General features: G+C 41.3%; 1 protein-coding gene across 3 annotated transcripts; it reads right to left on the bottom strand.

Annotated features, from left to right (window-relative positions):
• Positions 1-2,122: 2,122 nt before the first annotated feature.
• Positions 2,123-21,043, bottom strand: asgr1a (asialoglycoprotein receptor 1a). 3 transcript variants are annotated; one of them, XM_036958388.2, is made up of 8 exons: positions 20,756-21,043; positions 19,570-19,686; positions 19,314-19,418; positions 16,208-16,279; positions 15,776-15,868; positions 6,760-6,914; positions 6,559-6,668; positions 2,123-3,393 (listed from the first exon to the last, which is right to left on the bottom strand). In XM_036958388.2, the coding sequence occupies exons 1-8, from the start codon at positions 20,859-20,861 to the stop codon at positions 3,234-3,236; spliced, it is 918 nt and encodes a 305-aa protein (XP_036814283.1). In that variant the 5' UTR covers positions 20,862-21,043; the 3' UTR covers positions 2,123-3,233. The 3 variants fall into 3 exon arrangements, with proteins under 3 accessions (XP_036814283.1, XP_036814284.1, XP_036814285.1); XM_036958389.2 differs by having other exon boundaries at positions 19,314-19,385; XM_036958390.2 differs by lacking the exon at positions 19,570-19,686.
• Between the last annotated feature and the right edge of the window lie 421 nt (positions 21,044-21,464).

The raw sequence follows: 21,464 nt of genomic DNA, 5'->3' as shown, positions 1-21,464 counted from the left end.
ACCATAAATCTGTGATGTGCTGCAAACCAATCTGTGACAGCTGCAGAGTGGTGAAAAGCAACGTTATCGCAAACTATGACAAAAACTTGGGGGTTTCTTACTGGCTCCACCTGTTCTGCTGGCACTAGCTGAGCATAGAGCTGTTCTAGGAAAGCTATAAGCCTTTCTGTGTTGTATGGGCCAATGAGTGGTGTGTTGAGAAGCAAACCATCATTGGCCATTGCAGCACACATGGTGATATTTCCCCCCCTTTGGCCTGGAACCTCCACAGTGGCCCTTTGACCTATAACATTCCTTCCTCTGCGCCGTGTTTTGGCAAGGTTAAATCCAGCTTCATCGATAAATACAAATGAATGTGGTCTTTCCAGTGCTTCCACCTCCATTACTCTCTGAAAAACAGTAAGTGCACAGTTTTACTGTAGAAATGCTAGTGTTTTTTTTTTACTGTAAATATTTTGTATAGCTGTGTACGTAACCTCAGACGTCTTACCTGGACATATTGGTATCGTTGCTCTTTTACCCGTTCACTGTTTCTCTCGAACGGTACAGTGTATAACTGTTTCATTGTAACTTGGTGTTTCTTTAGGACTCGAGCAATAGTTGTTGTGCTGACAGAATTAACATTTTCAAATATATCATTATCAGCCAGCACTCTATCTTGAATCTCCCGCAGTTTTATTGCATTGTTGACAACAACCATGTCAACAATAGCATTTTCCTGCGCATCTGAAAATATTTTTCCTCTTCCCCCTGTTGGGGGCAGCCTTTGGGTCCTGTTGTAAAAATATATTTTACAGTCAAATATTCTATAATTGCAATACAAAATAGATTACTGTAATGTTTTCATTTACTGTAAGGATGTAACTCTCACCTGTTTGCATGATGGAAAATTAGTATTACAGATGCCACTGTGGATCTTTGCAGATTGGGTTGCACCCTCAACCCTGCCTCTCTCAATGAGAGATCATGGTTCACGACATGGTCTATAAGTGTAGCCCTTATTTCATCTGAAATAACAGCTCTTTGTCTTCTTTGTCTTCCTCCACGCATCCGCCCTCTCCCGGCCACCCTTCTCCCTCCACGAACCCATCTTCCTTGTTCCATTTCCAAAATGTGTCTTTCTGAGCTCTACCTATATATACTGTAATATGTGTGTGTGTTCACTAACAAGTCTAAAACAAGACACCTGCTTAGCCTTTCAGCTGAAATTGCAATCAGCAGTGTTTGAAAGGCACAAGGCTGAAATCTATTCCGTTTTGAATGTGTGGTTCACAGTTTTGACAGCAGTGTGTTAGCATTTGAACAAAGTGCTGTAAATTCACAGTGTTGTGCAGGTTGTGGTTAAAGTCATGGGATAAGTGTGTAGAGTTTTGAAAACTGTGTTCAAGCAATGAAAAACTAACTAGAGTTTGGTCCCCATGAACTGCTGCTGTGCAGACTGTAGTTAGAGTTTTGCACATGTGACTCCAGTTGTGTCCACTGTCGTTTAGCAATCGAAAAAAACTGTAATATCAGAACATCAGACATGTTGACACGTTGTAGTGGTTTAATATCAGAACATCAGAACCTAGGCTGTTTATGTTATGTGGGGAGACATTGCCTTGTGTGTGTGTGTGTGTGTGTGTGAAGGGAGATCGACTTTAAAATTGGACGTCTATCCATGTCCAGAGGAGAAATACCTTAAAAACCAGGCACTATGGGCAGTGAGGACTATTACCATCAGCTGGACGGGAATAACTCTGGGTTTTGCTAGGTGAGGTTGAAGGGCATAACTCCGCATCAGAAGGTTGGGTTTTGCTAGGGGAGGTTGAAGGGCATAACTCTGCATCAGAAGGTTGGGTTTGCTAGGTGAGGTTGAAGGGCATAACTCCGCATCAGAAGGTTGGGTTTTGCTAGGGGAGGTTGAAGGGCATAACTCCGCATCAGAAGGTTGGGTTTTGCTAGGGGAGGTTGAAGGGCATAACTCCGCATCAGAAGGTTGGGTTTTGCTAGGGGAGGTTGAAGGGCATAACTCTGCATCAGAAGGTTGGGTTTTGCTAGGGGAGGTTGAAGGGCATAACTCTGCATCAGAAGGTTGGGTTTTGCTAGGGGAGGTTGAAGGGCATAACTCTGCATCAGAAGGTTGGGTATTTGATCCCAGTATTTTAATTTATTTATACTGAACACAAATATAAATGCAACATGCATCAATGTCAAATATTTGACTGAGTTACAGTTCATAGAAGGAAATCAGTCAATTGAAATAAATTAAGTCCAAATCAATGGATTTCACATGACTGGGCAGAGGCGCAACAATGAGTGGGCCTGGGAGGGCATAGGCCCACCCACTTGGGAGCCAGGTCCACCCACTGGGGAGGCATTCCCAGCCAATCAGAATGTTTTTTTTCCCAACAAAAGGGTTTTATTACACACAGAAATACTCCTGAGCACCCCCTCCCCATCCTCAGATGATCCCTCAGGTGAAGAAGCCGGATGTGGAGGTCCTGAACTGGCGTGGTTACACATGTACTGAGGTTATGAGGCCGGTGGAATGTACTGCAAAAATCTCTAAAATTATGTTGCTTATGGTATAGAAATTCACATTCAATCCTCTGACAACAGATCTGGTGGACATTCCTGCAGTCAGCATTGTATTGTGTAACAAAACTGCACATTTGTGAAATAAATGTGAGAGAAATCAGCTTTTTTGTGCTTATCGAACATTTCTATGATTTTTTATTTCAGCTCATGAAAGATTGGACCAACACTTTCCATGTTGCGTTAATTTTGTTCAGTATATGTATTTTTTTACCCTATCCCAAACTCTTAATTTATTTGACATTTGGTGAAACTGAACGATGCTGAGCACCCAGGGTGTCAAAAACACTTTGAAGTTTAACGTTTGGAGAACGTGGATACAAGTCTAATTCTACAGTAAGACTGTGAGAGCTTGTTGGTGTGTGTGTGTGTGTCAGTGTGTGAGTTACAATGTGTGTATCAGTGTGTGTGTGTGTGTGTGTATATCAGTGTGTGAGTTATGTGTGTATCAGTGTGTGTGTGTATCAGTGTGTGAGTTACAATGTGTGTATCAGTGTGTGAGTTACAATGTGTGTATCAGTGTGTGTGTGTATCAGTGTGTGTGAGTTGTGTGTATCAGTGTGTGTGTGTCTGTGTGTATCAGTGTGTGTGTGTGTGTGTGTGTGTGTATCAGTGTCAGTTACAATGTGTGTATCAGTGTGTGAGTTATGTGTGTATCAGTGAGTGTGTGTCAGTGTGTGTCCCTGACAGACGTAGCGGTAACTACGGGAACAGTGATCATCATTCAGCTGTCCGTTGGCATGTATCATAGCACAGTCCTCTGTCCCACCCAGACCATGGCCTTTCCAGTTATCAGGCTGGCCCGGCTTCCACTGGCTACACACACACACACACACACACACACACACACACACACACACACACACACACACATGTTATCAGAAAACACATGTTATCAGAAAACACACAAGGTCAGAACACACACAGGCATAGTCAAGAAGGATTCACACATTTCAAAGAACACAGTTAAATGGACACTTACGGGCACAAAACACATAAAGAGTTATGATACACAGACACACGTTATCAGAACACACACACGTTATCAGAACACACACACGTTATCAGAACAGACATGTTATCAGAACACACACACGTTATCAGAACAGACATGTTATCAGAACACACACACGTTATCAGAACACACATGTTATCAGAACAGACATGTTATAAGAACACACACATTATCAGAACACACATGTTATCAGAACACACACACGTTATCAGAACAGACATGTTATCAGAACACACACATTATCAGAACACACATGTTATCAGAACAGACATGTTATCAGAACACATACATTATCAGAACACACATGTTATCAGAACACACACACGTTATCAGAACAGACACACGTTATCAGAACAGACATGTTATCAGAACAGACACACGTTATCAGAACAGACACACGTTATCAGAACACACACACGTTATCAGAACACACACGTTATCAGAACATACATGTTATCAGAACAGACATGTAATCAGAACACACACATTATCAGAACACACACACGTTATCAGAACACACACACGTTATCAGAACAGACATGTTATCAGAACAGACATGTTATCAGAACACACACGTTATCAGAACAGACATGTTATCAGAACAGACATGTTATCAGAACACACACATTATCAGAACACACATGTTATCAGAACACACACACGTTATCAGAACAGACATGTTATCAGAACACACATGTTATCAGAACAGACATGTTATCAGAACACACATGTTATCAGAACACACACACATTATCAGAACACACACATTATCAGAACACACACGTGTTATCAGAACAGACATGTTATCAGAACACACACACGTTATCAGAACAGACATGTTATCAGAACACACACACGTTATCAGAACAGACATGTTATCAGAACACACACATGTTATCAGAACAGACATGTTATCAGAACACACACACGTTATCAGAACACACACGTTATCAGAACAGACATGTTATCAGAACAGACAAGTTATCAGAACACACACATTATCAGAACACACACACGTTATCAGAACACACACGTTATCAGAACAGACATGTTATCAGAACAGACATGTTATCAGAACACACACATTATCAGAACACACACACGTTATCAGAACAGACACGTTATCAGAACACACACATTATCAGAACACACACACGTTATCAGAACACACACACGTTATCAGAACAGACATGTTATCAGAACAGACATGTTATCAGAACAGACATGTTATCAGAACACACATGTTATCAGAACACACACACATTATCAGAACACACACATGTTATCAGAACACACATGTTATCAGAACACACACGTTATCAGAACACACACGTTATCAGAACACAGACATGTTATCAGAACACACACACGTTATCAGAACACACACACGTTATCAGAACACACATGTTATCAGAACACACACGTTATCAGAACACACACGTTATCAGAACACAGACATGTTATCAGAACACACACGTTATCAGAACACACACACGTTATCAGAACAGACACACATTATCAGAACAGACATGTTATCAGAACACACACACGTTATCAGAACAGACATGTTATCAGAACACACACACGTTATCAGAACAGACATGTTATCAGAACACACACACTATCAGAACACACATGTTATCAGAACACACACACGTTATCAGAACAGACACACGTTATCAGAACAGACATGTTATCAGAACACACACACGTTATCAGAACACACACACGTTATCAGAACACACACACGTTATCAGAACAGACATGTTATTAGAACACACACATGTTATCAGAACAGAAATGTCATCAGAACACACATGTTATCAGAACACACACACGTTATCAGAACACACACACGTTATCAGAACACACATGTTATCAGAACACACACACGTTATCAGAAAAGACATGTTATCAGAACACACACGTTATCAGAACACACACACGTTATCAGAACACACACATGTTATCAGAACACACATGTTATCAGAACACACATGTTATCAGAACACACACACGTTATCAGAAAAGACATGTTATCAGAACACACACGTTATCAGAACACACACACGTTATCAGAACAGACATGTTATTAGAACACACACATGTTATCAGAACAGAAATGTCATCAGAACACACATGTTATCAGAACACACACACGTTATCAGAACACACACACGTTATCAGAACACACATGTTATCAGAACACACACACATTATCAGAACACACACATGTTATCAGAACACACATGTTATCAGAACACACACGTTATCAGAACAGACACACATTATCAGAACAGACATGTTATCAGAACACACACACGTTATCAGAACAGACATGTTATCAGAACACACACACGTTATCAGAACACACATGTTATCAGAACACACACACGTTATCAGAACAGACACACGTTATCAGAACAGACATGTTATCAGAACACACACACGTTATCAGAACACACACACGTTATCAGAACACACACACGTTATCAGAACAGACATGTTATTAGAACACACACATGTTATCAGAACAGAAATGTCATCAGAACACACATGTTATCAGAACACACACACGTTATCAGAACACACACACGTTATCAGAACACATGTTATCAGAACACACACACGTTATCAGAAAAGACATGTTATCAGAACACACACGTTATCAGAACACACACACGTTATCAGAACACACACATGTTATCAGAACACACATGTTATCAGAACACACATGTTATCAGAACACACACACGTTATCAGAACACACACACGTTATCAGAACACACACACGTTATCAGAACACACACGCTATCAGAACACACACACGTTATCAGAACATACATGTTATCAGAACTCACACACTTTATCAGAACCCACACACTTTATCAGAACACACACATGTTATCAGAACACACACGTGTTATCAGAAAACACACACGTTATCAGAACACAGACTGTGGTACCTGCGGTCCATGATATAAGGTGTTCCATCCACCCACTCCCATTCTCCTGTCCTCTCATCTGACAGTCCAATCCAGAAGAACAGCGGCTTGGTACTGCCTGTTACAAAGTCCTGGCAACACACACACACACACACACACACAGAGTTAGGACATGTGTGTGCGTATGGTGTGTGTGTGTACGTGCCTACGTGTGTGTCTTACCCAGTCCTGTTCAGTCTTCAGTACAGCCAGCTGGGCATTGTAGTTAGAGCAGTAGTCTCTAGCCTGGTTCCATGGTAACCCGTCAGACGAGAAGAAGTAGCACGAGGAGGAGCCAGACAACACCCAGCCAAGTGGACAGCACCCTGAAACTGTGTCTACACATACAGACATTAACATATTACAATAGACAAACACTACACACAGAGACACACTACACATAGACACATAGACACACTACACACAGACACACTACACAAAGAAACACTACACAAACAGACACACCCTACACATAGACACACTACACACAGACACATAGACACACTACACATAGAAACACTACACATAGACACACCCTATACATAGAAACACTACACATAGACACACTACACACAGACACACTACACATAGACACACTACATATAGACACATAGACACACAGACACACTACACATAGACACACTACACATAGACACATAGACACACAGAAACACTACACATAGAAACACTACACACACAGACACACTACACATAGAAACACTACACACACACACTACACATAGACACATAGACACACTACACACAGACACACACTACACATAGAAACACTACACACACAAACACACACTACACATAGACACATAGAAACACACCACATAGACACACACCACATAGACACACTATACATAGACACACTACACATAGACACATAGACACACAGAAACACTACACATAGAAACACTACACACACAGACACACTACACATAGAAACACTACACACACACACTACACATAGACACATAGACACACTACACACAGACACACACTACACATAGAAACACTACACACACAGACACACACTACACATAGACACATAGACACACACCACATAGACACACACCACATAGACACACTATACATAGACACACTACACATAGACACATAGACAAACTACACATAGACACACTATACATAGACACACTACACATAGACACATAGACACACAGAAACACTACAGATAGAAACACTACACACACAGACACACTACACATAGAAACACTACACACACACACTACACATAGACACATAGACACACTACACACAGACACACACTACACATAGAAACACTACACACACAGACACACACTACACATAGACAAATAGACACATAGACATAGACACACTACACATAGACACATAGACATAGACACACTACACATAGACACACTACACACAGACACACTACACATAGACACACTACACATAGACACATAGACACCCTACACATAGACACATAGACACATAGACATAGACACACTACACATAGACACTACACATAGACACACTACACATAGACACACTACACATAGAAGCACTACACATAGACACCCTACACATAGACACATAGACACATAGACATAGACACACTACACATAGACACATAGACATAGACACACTACACATAGACACACTACACACATACACATAGACACACTACTCATAGACACACTACACATAGACACACTACACATAGACACACTACACATAGACACATAGACACACTACACATAGACACATAGACACACTACACATAGACACACTACACACAGACACATAGACACACTACACATAGACACACTACACATAGACACATAGACACACTACACATAGACACATAGACACACTACACACAGACAAACTACACATAGACACACAGACACACTACACATAGACACATATACACACTACACATAGACACACTACACACAGACACATAGACACACTACACACAGACAAACTACACATAGACACACAGACACACAGACACACTACACATAGACACATAGACACACTACACATTGACACACTACACACAGACACATAGACACACTACACACAGACACATAGACACACTACACACAGACACATAGAAGCACTACACATAGACACATAGACACACTACACATAGACACATAGACACACTACACATAGACACATAGACACACTACACATAGACACACACCACATAGACACACTATACATAGACACACTACACATAGACACACTACACACAGACACATAGACACACTACACACAGACACATAGACACACTACACACAGACACATAGACACACTACACATAGACACATAGACACACTACACACAGACACATAGACACACTACACATAGACACATAGACACACTACACATAGACACATAGACAAACTACACATAGACACACTACACATAGACACACTACACATAGACACATAGACACACTACACACAGACACACTACACATAGACACATAGACACACTACACATAGACACACTACACATAGACACATAGACACACTACACATAGACACACAGACACACTACACATAGACACACTACACATAGACACACAGACACACTACACATAGACACACTACACCTAGACACACTACACATAGACACATAGACACACTACACACAGACACACTACACATAGACACACAGACACACTACACATAGACACATAGACACACTACACATAGACACACAGACACACTACACATAGACACACTACACATAGACACACTACACATAGACACACAGGCACACTACACATAGACACACTGCACATAGACACATAGACACACTGCACATAGACACACTGCACATAGACACACTGCACATAGACACACTGCACATAGACACACTCCACACAGACACACTACACATAGACACACTACATATAGACACATAGACACACAGACACACTACACATAGACTCACTACACATAGACACATAGACACACAGAAACACTACACATAGAAACACTACACACACAGACACACTACACATAGAAACACTACACACACACACTACACATAGACACATAGACACACTACACACAGACACACACTACACATAGAAACACTACACACACAGACACACACTACACATAGACACATAGACACACACCACATAGACACACACCACATAGACACACTATACATAGACACACTACACATAGACACATAGACACACTACACATAGACACATAGACATAGACACACTACACATAGACACATAGACATAGACACACTACACATAGACACACTACACACATACACATAGACACACTACTCATAGACACACTACACATAGACACACTACACATAGACACACTACACATAGACACATAGACACACTACACATAGACACATAGACACACTACACATAGACACACTACACACAGACACATAGACACACTACACATAGACACACTACACATAGACACATAGACACACTACACATAGACACATAGACACACTACACATAGACACATAGACACACTACACACAGACAAACTACACATAGACACACAGACACACTACACATAGACACATAGACACACTACACATAGACACACTACACACAGACACATAGACACACTACACACAGACAAACTACACATAGACACACAGACACACTACACATAGACACATAGACACACTACACACAGACACACTACACATAGACACACAGACACACTACACATAGACACATAGACACACTACACATAGACACATTACACATAGACACTGTACACACAGAAACACTACACACAGACACACTACACATAGACACATAGACACACTACACACAGACACACTACACATAGACACATAGACACACTACACATAGACACACAGACACACTACACATAGACACATAGACACACTACACATAGACACACTACACATAGACACTACACATAGACACATAGACACACAGACACACTACACATAGACACACTACACATAGACACATAGACACACTACACACAGACACACTACACATAGACACACAGACACACTACACATAGACACATAGACACACTACACATAGACACATAGACACACTACACACAGAAACACTACACACAGACACACTACACATAGACACATAGACACACTACACATAGACACACTACACATAGACACATAGAGACACAGACACACTACACATAGACACAGTACACATAGACACACAGACACACTACACACAGACACGCTACACATAGACACATAGACACACTACACATAGACACACAGACACACTACACATAGACACATAGACACACTACACATAGACACACTACACATAGACACACTACACATAGACACACCACACACAGACACACTACACATAGACACATAGACACACTACACATAGACACATAGACACACTACACATAGACACATATACACATAGACACACTACACATAGATACACTGCACATAGACACATATACACATAGACACACTACACATAGACACATAGACACACTACACATAGACACATAGACACACTACACATAGACACACTACACATAGACACACTACACACAGACACACTACACATAGACACATAGACACACTACACATAGACACATAGACACACTACACATAGACACATATACACATAGACACACTACACATAGACACACTGCACATAGACACATATACACATAGACACACTACACATAGACACATAGACACACTACACATAGACACATAGACACACTACACATAGACACATATACACATAGACACACTACACATAGACACATAGACACACTACACATAGACACATAGACACACTACACATAGACACATAGACACACTACACATAGACACATAGACACACTACTCATAGACACATAGACACATAGACACACTACTCATAGACACATAGACACACAGACACACTACACATAGACACATAGACACACTACACATAGACACATTGACATATAGACACACTACTCATAGACACATAGACACATAGACACACTGCACGTAGACACATAGACACACTACAAATATACACATAGACACATAGACACATAGACACACTACACATAGACACATAGACACACGACACATAGACACATAGACACATAGACACACAGACACACTACACACAGACACACTACACATAGACACATAGACTCACTACACATTGACACACTACACATTGACACATAGACACACTACACATTGACACATAGACACATAGACACATAGACACACTACTCATAGACACATAGACACACTACACATATACACACTACACATATACACACAGACACACAGAAACACTACACACAGACACACTACACATAGACACATAGACACACTACACATAGACACACTACACACAGACACACTACACGTAGACACATAGACACACTACACAAAGACACACTACACATAGACACACAGACACACTACACATAGACACACAGACAAACTACACACAGACACACTACACATAGACACATAGACACACTACACATAGACACACAGACACACTACACATAGACACATAGACACACTACACATAGACACACTACACATAGACACACTACACATAGACACATAGACACACAGACACACTACACATAGACACACTACACATAGACACACAGACACACTACACACAGACACACTACACATAGACACATAGACACACTACACATAGACACACTACACATAGACACATAGACACACTACACATAGACACACTACACATAGACACACTACACATAGACACACTACACACAGACACACTACACATAGACACATAGACACACTACACATAGACACATAGACACACTACACATAGACACATATACACATATACACAATACACATAGACACATAGACACACTACACATAGACACATAGAAACACTACTCATAGACACATAGACACACTACTCATAGACACATAGACACACTACACATAGACACATAGACACACTACACATAGACACATTGACACACTACTCATAGACACATAGACACATAGACACACTACTCATAGACACATAGACACACTACACATAGACACATAGACACACTACACATAGACACACAGACACACTACACATAGACACATAGACACACTACACATAGACACATAGACACATAGACACACTGCAGGTAGACACATAGACACACTACAAATATACACATAGACACATAGACACATAGACACACTACACATAGACACATAGACACATAGACACACTACACATAGACACATAGACACACTACACATAGACACATAGACACACGACACATAGACACATAGACACATAGACACATAGACACATAGACACACAGACACACTACACATAGACACACTACACATAGACACATAGACACACTACACATTGACAAACTACACATAGACACATAGACACACTACACATTGACACATAGACACACTACACATTGACACATAGACACATAGACACATAGACACACTACTGATAGACACACTACACATATACACACAGACACAGAAAGACTACACACAGACACACTACACATAGACACATAGACACACTACACATAGACACATAGACACATAGACACACTACTCATAGACACACTACACATATACACACAGACACACAGAAAGACTACACACAGAAACACTACACATAGACACATAGACACACTACACACAGACACACTACACATTGACACATAGACACACTACACATAGACACATAGACACATAGACACATAGACACACTACTCATAGACACACTACACATATACACACAGACACACAGAAAGACTACACACAGACACACTACACATAGCCACATAGACACACTACACACAGACACACTACACGTAGACACATAGACACACTACACAAAGACACACTACACATAGACACACAGACACAATACACATAGACACACAGGCACACTACACATAGACACACTACACATAGACACACAGACGCACTACACATAGACACACTACACACAGACACACTACACATAGACACACTGACACACTACACATAGACACACTACACATAGACACATAGACACACTACACATAGACACATATACACATAGACACACTACACATAGACACATAGACACACTACACATAGACACATAGACACACTACTCATAGACACATAGACACACAGACACACTACACATAGACACATAGACACACTACACATAGACACATTGACACATAGACACACTACTCATAGACACATAGACACATAGACACACTGCACGTAGACACATAGACATACTACAAATATACACATAGACACATAGACACATAGACACACTACACATAGACACATAGACACATAGACACATAGACACATAGACACACTACACATAGACACATAGACACACTGCACATAGACACATAGACACACGACACATAGACACATAGACACATAGACACATAGACACACAGACACACTACACATAGACATACTACACATAGACACATAGACACACTACACATTGACACACTACACATAGACACATAGACACACTACACATTGACACATAGACACACGACACATTGACACATAGACACATAGACACATAGACACATAGACACACTACTCATAGACACACAGACACACTACACATATACACACTACACATATACACACAGACACACAGAAACACTACACACAGACACACTACACATAGACACATAGACACACTACACACAGACACACTACACACAGACACACTACACGTAGACACATAGACACACTACACAAAGACACACTACACATAGACACACAGACACAATACACATAGACACACAGGCACACTACACATAGACACACTACACATAGACACACAGACGCACTACACATAGACACACTACACACAGACACACTACACATAGACACATAGACACACTACACATAGACACACTACACATAGACACACAGACACACTACACACAGAAACACTACACACAGACACACTACACATAGACACATAGACACACTACACATAGACACACTACACATAGACACACTACACATAGACACATAGACACACTACACACAGACACACTACACATAGACACATAGACACACTACACATAGACACACTACACATAGACACACAGACACACTACACACAGAAACACTACACACAGACACACTACACATAGACACATAGACACACTACACATAGACACATTACACATAGACACACTACACATAGACACACTACACATGGACACATAGACACACAGACACACTACACATAGACACACTACACATAGACACACAGACACACTACACACAGACACACTACACATAGACACATAGACACACTACACATAGACACACAGACACACTACACATAGACACATAGACACACTACACATAGACACACTACACATAGACACATAGACACACAGACACACTACACATAGACACACTACACATATACACACAGACACACTACACACAGACACACTACACATAGACACATAGACACCCTACACATAGACACACAGACACACTACACATAGACACACTACACATAGACACATAGACACACTACACATAGACACACTACACATAGACACACTACACATAGACACACTACACACAGACACACTACACATAGACACATAGACACACTACACATAGACACATAGACACACTACACATAGACACATATACACATAGACACACTACACATAGACACATAGACACACTACACATAGACACATAGACACACTACTCATAGACACATAGACACATAGACACACTACTCATAGACACATAGACACACTACTCATAGACACATAGACACACTACACATAGACACATTGACACATAGACACACTACTCATAGACACATAGACACACTGCACGTAGACACATAGACACACTACAAATATACACATAGACACATAGACACATAGACACACTACACATAGACACATAGACACATAGACACATAGACACATAGACACATAGACACATAGACACACTACACATAGACACATAGACACACTACACATAGACACATAGACACACGACACATAGACACATAGACACATAGACACATAGACACACTACACATAGACACACGACACATAGACACACTACAAATATACACATATTCTGTAAACATTGTGAGTGTGTTTACCGTTGTGCAGGACTCTGTCTAAGGAACACTTCAATCCGGCTACAGCAGAACGAAGGGACTCCAACTGATCAAACTCCTTCACCGACTCCGACACTTAAACACAGAAAACACACACATAGACACCATGCACACACACACACACACAGAAAACACACACATAGACACCATGCACACACACACACACACACACACGCACACACACACACACACACACACACAGACAACACACACATAGACACCATGCACACACACACACACACACAGAAAACACACATAGACTCCATGCACACACACACACAGATACACACACACACAGATAGTACCAATTCATGTTATATGATGCACTGTGTCTAACATTCCTTATTCATATTGTTCATATGGAACCAGTGTTGTGATAGTTCAGTCTGAGGGGGGAATGATTCCCAGACACACCTGAATCCAGCTTTCGTTCTGTCATTTCCATGGTGAACTTCTGCCTTCCAATCTCCTTCTGCAACTCTGCCTCTGGAGGCATAGAGAGATACAATGTCTGTGTGTGTGTGTGTGTGTGGTATGTCTGTGTGTGTGTGTGTGTGTGGTATATATGTGTGTGTGTATGTGTATATGTGTGTGTGTGTGTGTGTGTGTGTGTGTGTGTGTGGTATGTGTGGTATGTGTGTGTGTGTGTGTGTGTGTGTGTGTGTGTGTGTGTGTGGTATTTATGTATGTCTGTCTGTGTGTGGTATATATGTGTGTATGTGTATATGTGTGTGTGTGTGTGTGTGGTATGTGTGGTATGTGTGTGGTATACAGTGCCTTGCGAAAGTATTCGGCCCCCTTGAACTTTGCGACCTTTTGCCACATTTCAGGCTTCAAACATAAAGATATAAAACTGTATTTTTCTGTGAAGAATCAACAACAAGTGGAACACAATCATGAAGTGGAACAACATTTATTGGATATTTCAAACTTTTTTAACAAATCAAAAACTGAAAAATTGGGCGTGCAAAATTATTCAGCCCCTTTACTTTCAGTGCAGCAAACTCTCTCCAGAAGTTCAGTGAGGATCTCTGAATGATCCAATGTTGACCTAAATGACTAATGATGATAAATACAATCCACCTGTGTGTAATCAAGTCTCCGTATAAATGCACCTGCACTGTGATAGTCTCAGTGGTCCGTTAAAAGCGCAGAGAGCATCATGAAGAACAAGGAACACACCAGGCAGGTCCGAGATACTGCTGTGAAGAAGTTTAAAGCCGGATTTGGATACAAAAAGATTTCCCAAGCTTTAAACATCCCAAGGAGCACTGTGCAAGCGATAATATTGAAATGGAAGGAGTATCAGACCACTGCAAATCTACCAAGACCTGGCCGTCCCTCTAAACTTTCAGCTCATACAAGGAGAAGACTGATCAGAGATGCAGCCAAGAGGCCCATGATCACTCTGGATGAACTGCAGAGATCTACAGCTGAGGTGGGAGACTCTGTCCATAGGACAACAATCAGTCGTATATTGCACAAATCTGGCCTTTATGGAAGAGTGGCAAGAAGAAAGCCATTTCTTAAAGATATTCATAAAAAGTGTTGTTTAAAGTTTGCCACAAGCCACCTGGGAGACACACCAAACATGTGGAAGAAGGTGCTCTGGTCAGATGAAACCAAAATTGAACTTTTTGGCAACAATGCAAAACGTTATATTTGGCGTAAAAGCAACACAGCTCATCACCCTGAACACACCATACCCACTGTCAAACATGGTGGTGGCAGCATCATGGTTTGGGCCTGCTTTTCTTCAGCAGGGACAGGGAAGATGGTTAAAATTGATGGGAAGATGGATGGAGCCAAATACAGGACCATTCTGGAAGAAAACCTGATGGAGTCTGCAAAAGACCTGAGACTGGGACGGAGATTTGTCTTCCAACAAGACAATGATCCAAAACATTAAGCAAAATCTACAATGGAATGGTTAAAAAATAAACATATCCAGGTGTTTAGAATGGCCAAGTCAAAGTCCAGACCTGAATCCAATCGAGAATCTGTGGAAAGAACTGAAAACTGCTGTTCACAAATGCTCTCCATCCAACCTCACTGAGCTCGAGCTGTTTTGCAAGGAGGAATGGGCAAAATGTTCAGTCTCTCGATGTGCAAAACTGATAGAGACATACCCCAAGCGACTTACAGCTGTAATCGCAGCAAAAGGTGGCGCTACAAAGTATTAACTTAAGGGGGCTGAATAATTTTGCACGCCCAATTTTTCAGTTTTTGATTTGTTAAAAAAGTTTGAAATATCCAATAAATGTCGTTCCACTTCATGATTGTGTCCCACTTGTTGTTGATTCTTCACAAAAAGTACAGTTTTATATCTTTATGTTTGAAGCCTGAAATGTGGCAAAAGGTTGCAAAGTTCAAGGGGGCCGAATACTTTCACAAGGCACTGTATATGAGAGCTGTGTAAAAATCCAATTAAGGAAAGAAAAGTGTACAAATAAAATAGTAGCCAAAAGGAGACTCCTCCGACGTCTGTGTGGAACCTGCCTTCCTTACAGCAACACTACAGATCTAGAGGATCAGACTTTTAAATCAGTTTAATATACTTAATTTAACATGCTCAATTGAAATATTAAAATCACCCTTTTTAATCAGTTGAATATGCTCTATTATTAAAATCTGCCGTTTTAATCAGTTTAATAAGCTTAATTTAATTATTAAATTCAACCTACTCTAGTAATCAGTTCATGTTTAATGCTAAATATCATGTCATGTTATACTGAATACCAGTGCTAAATTATTAGTGCATTTTTGGATTGGTTTAACCCTTAACAGTGAACACAGGGTGGATGTTTAGTTTGTGTATGCATCGTATGTGGATGTGTGGTGTGTGCATGGTCTGTGTGTGTGCATGGTCAGTGTTTGTTGTGTGTGTGTGTGAGTGTCGGCATCGAGTAATTGTCTCTGGCTCCCTCCTAGTTAAGGGGAGTGATGAGCTCTACAGCAGTCTCTCAACTCAATCGCTGGTTGAAAACTGTTTTCTGCCCCTCCCAAAAGATAGAATTTCTAGATATTTGGCCCTCTTTCTGGAACTCACCCACAAACAGGACCAAGCCTGACTTGTTGAGGAGTGACGGACTCCATCCTAGCTGGAGGGGTGCTCTCATCTTATCTACCAACATAGACAGGGCTCTAACTCCTCTAGCTCCACAATGAAATAGGGTGCAGGCCAGGCTGCCAGCTTAGTGGAGTCTGCCACTAGCACAGTCAGTGTAGTCAGCTCAGCTATCCCCATTGAGACCGTGTCTGTGCCTCGACCTAGCTTGGGCAAAACTAAACATGTTTGCCTCAGCAATCTCAATGGATTTTTTCATTTTCTCCTTTCTTTCTTTCAATCTTTCTTTCTTTCTTTCTTTCTTTCTTTCTTTCTTTCTTTCTTTCTTTCTTTCTTTCTTTCTTTCTTTCTTTCTTTCTTTCTTTCTTTCTTTCTTTCTTTCTTTCTTTCTTTCTTTCTCTCTCGGAGGACCTGAGCGTGTAGTGTGTGGGTGTGTGGTGTGTGGGTGTGTACCTGAGGCCTTGCTCTGTTGTAGAGTGGTGATGACAGTCTGAACAGCCGAACTCAGGTTGGCAACAGTCTTTTCTATTGACGAGAACCTGCTGTCAGTATTCCTGTCTACACACACACACACACACACACACACACACACACACACACACACACACACACACACACACACACACACACACAATCACACACACACACAGGAGAGTATGGGTTAGACACAATAGTGTGAGTGTGCGAGTGTACATGCGTGTGTACTCACTGCTGACGGAGACAAAGATGATCAGAGCCAATAGGAAGAAAGCAGACAGAACAGGCCCCGCCCACATCCATCTCCCTCTGCCTGATTGGTGCGCTTGGCCTAATCCCGACTCTGGCTCTACACACAGACACAAACACACAGAGACACACACACACAAACACACAATCACACACACACGAACACACACACACTTCATATAGTAAGTTATACGTAGAGCCAGCACACTTCACACACTGTATGTGGCCTGTTGTTACACTATGCTCTAATCCAGAGGTTCTCATACCTCTCCTCACATTGGGACTAACCAAGTGTATTTCAAACCTCTCCTCCCCTGAGGACTCTAACCAAGCGGTTCTCAAAACTCTTACCCAGTGGATCTCAAACCTCTTCTTATCTTGGGACTCTAGCCCAGTGGATCTCAAACCTCTTCTTACCTTGGGACTCTAGCCCAGTGGATCTCAAACCTCTTCTTACCTTGGGACTCTTACTCAGTGGATCTCAAACCTCTTCTTACCTTGGGACTCTAGCCCAGTGGATCTCAAACCTCTTCTTATCTTGGGACTCTAGCCCAGTGGATCTCAAACCTCTTCTTATCTTGGGACTCTTACCCAGTGGATCTCAAACCTCTTCTTATCTTGGGACTCTAGCCTAGTGGATCTCAAACCTTTCTTCAGGTACCTCCAGCTTTTCCATGTATTGGATTTATTTATTAGAGCAAACACACCCGATTCAACTTGTCAACTAATCATCAAGCCCTTGACTAGGTCAATCAGGTGAGCTAGTTCAGGGCTAAATCAAAGTTGTGAAATGTCTGGTCTCCCAAGGAGAGTTTTGGGAAGCACTGATCTAAAGCACTGAAACATCACACACACAACCACACCACATACACTACACACACAAACTACACAAACACTACACACAAAACCACACACACACACTATACACATGACCACACACACACACACACAACCCCACAAACACCATACACACAACATACAACCACACACACACACAACCACACACAAACACCACACACACACAACCGCACACACCATACACAAAATACACAACCACACACACACACCATACACACGACACACACAACCATACACACACACACCACACAACCCCACAAACACCACACACACTACACACACATCACACACCATACACACTACACACACACCTTTGGTCCAGAAGGCTCGGTTGTCGCTGGTGTCTGTATTTTGGAAGTCGTCATGATATTCTGTAGTCATGACAACAGACCCCTGGACGGACCCAGGCTCCTTCATCACAACCTATTCTGTAGATATTATAGTTCTATTCTATAGCTATTACAGTTCTATTCTATAGATATTATAGTTCTATTCTATAGTGAGTGGATGGAAATCCAGAGTGCGTTCGCGACTAAGTCTCTTAGTGGTGTGTGTGTTTGGGACCCAAACTATCGGTCACTGCACCCCAACCTGCACTTTGAGCCACCTACTGAGCCTGTGCGAGTGTTGTGCTGTGTGTGTGTGTTTACCCTAACAGTAAAACTAACATTGGGACACGTGTGAGAAAGACCAGCTTTGTCTCTCTCTCTCTGAGGTCAGTCAGGTCTCACGTTGTTGAAGAGCCCTTAATCAATCAAATCAAATCAAATTGTCTTTGTCACATGCGTCGAATACAACAGGTGTAGGTAGACCTTACAGTGAAATGCTGACTTACAAGCCCTTAATCAACAATGCAGTTTTAAGAAAAATACATGTTAAGTAAAAAGTAGATAGGGAAAAAATAAGAAATAAAAGTAACAAATATGAGGTTTGTAGTTTTTGAACTCAGCCCGAATACACAGTGGGATGTGGGATATGGGTCATGTTGTACTTCCTAAGGCTTCCACTAGATGTCAACCG

This window comes from Oncorhynchus mykiss, chromosome 21 (assembly GCF_057628025.1).
Source record: "Oncorhynchus mykiss isolate SJ-2025 chromosome 21, ASM5762802v1, whole genome shotgun sequence".
NCBI classification, from domain to species: Eukaryota; Metazoa; Chordata; class Actinopteri; order Salmoniformes; family Salmonidae; genus Oncorhynchus; species Oncorhynchus mykiss.
The sequence above is the reverse complement of the archived record's forward strand: the minus strand, read 5'-3'. Positions and strand labels throughout refer to the sequence as shown.

Bases quoted from the DNA above. Each gene is read 5' to 3' on its own strand.
- asgr1a (XM_036958388.2), bottom strand. From the start codon at position 20,861: ATGAAGGAGCCTGGGTCCGTCCAGGGGTCTGTTGTCATGACTACAGAA. The intron at 19,687-20,755 runs GTGTGTGTGTAG...GTCTGTGTGTAG, and splicing joins CCGAGCCTTCTGGACCAAAG to AGCCAGAGTCGGGATTAGGC. The intron at 16,280-19,313 runs GTACACACCCAC...CTATGCCTCCAG, and splicing joins ACAACAGAGCAAGGCCTCAG to AGGCAGAGTTGCAGAAGGAG.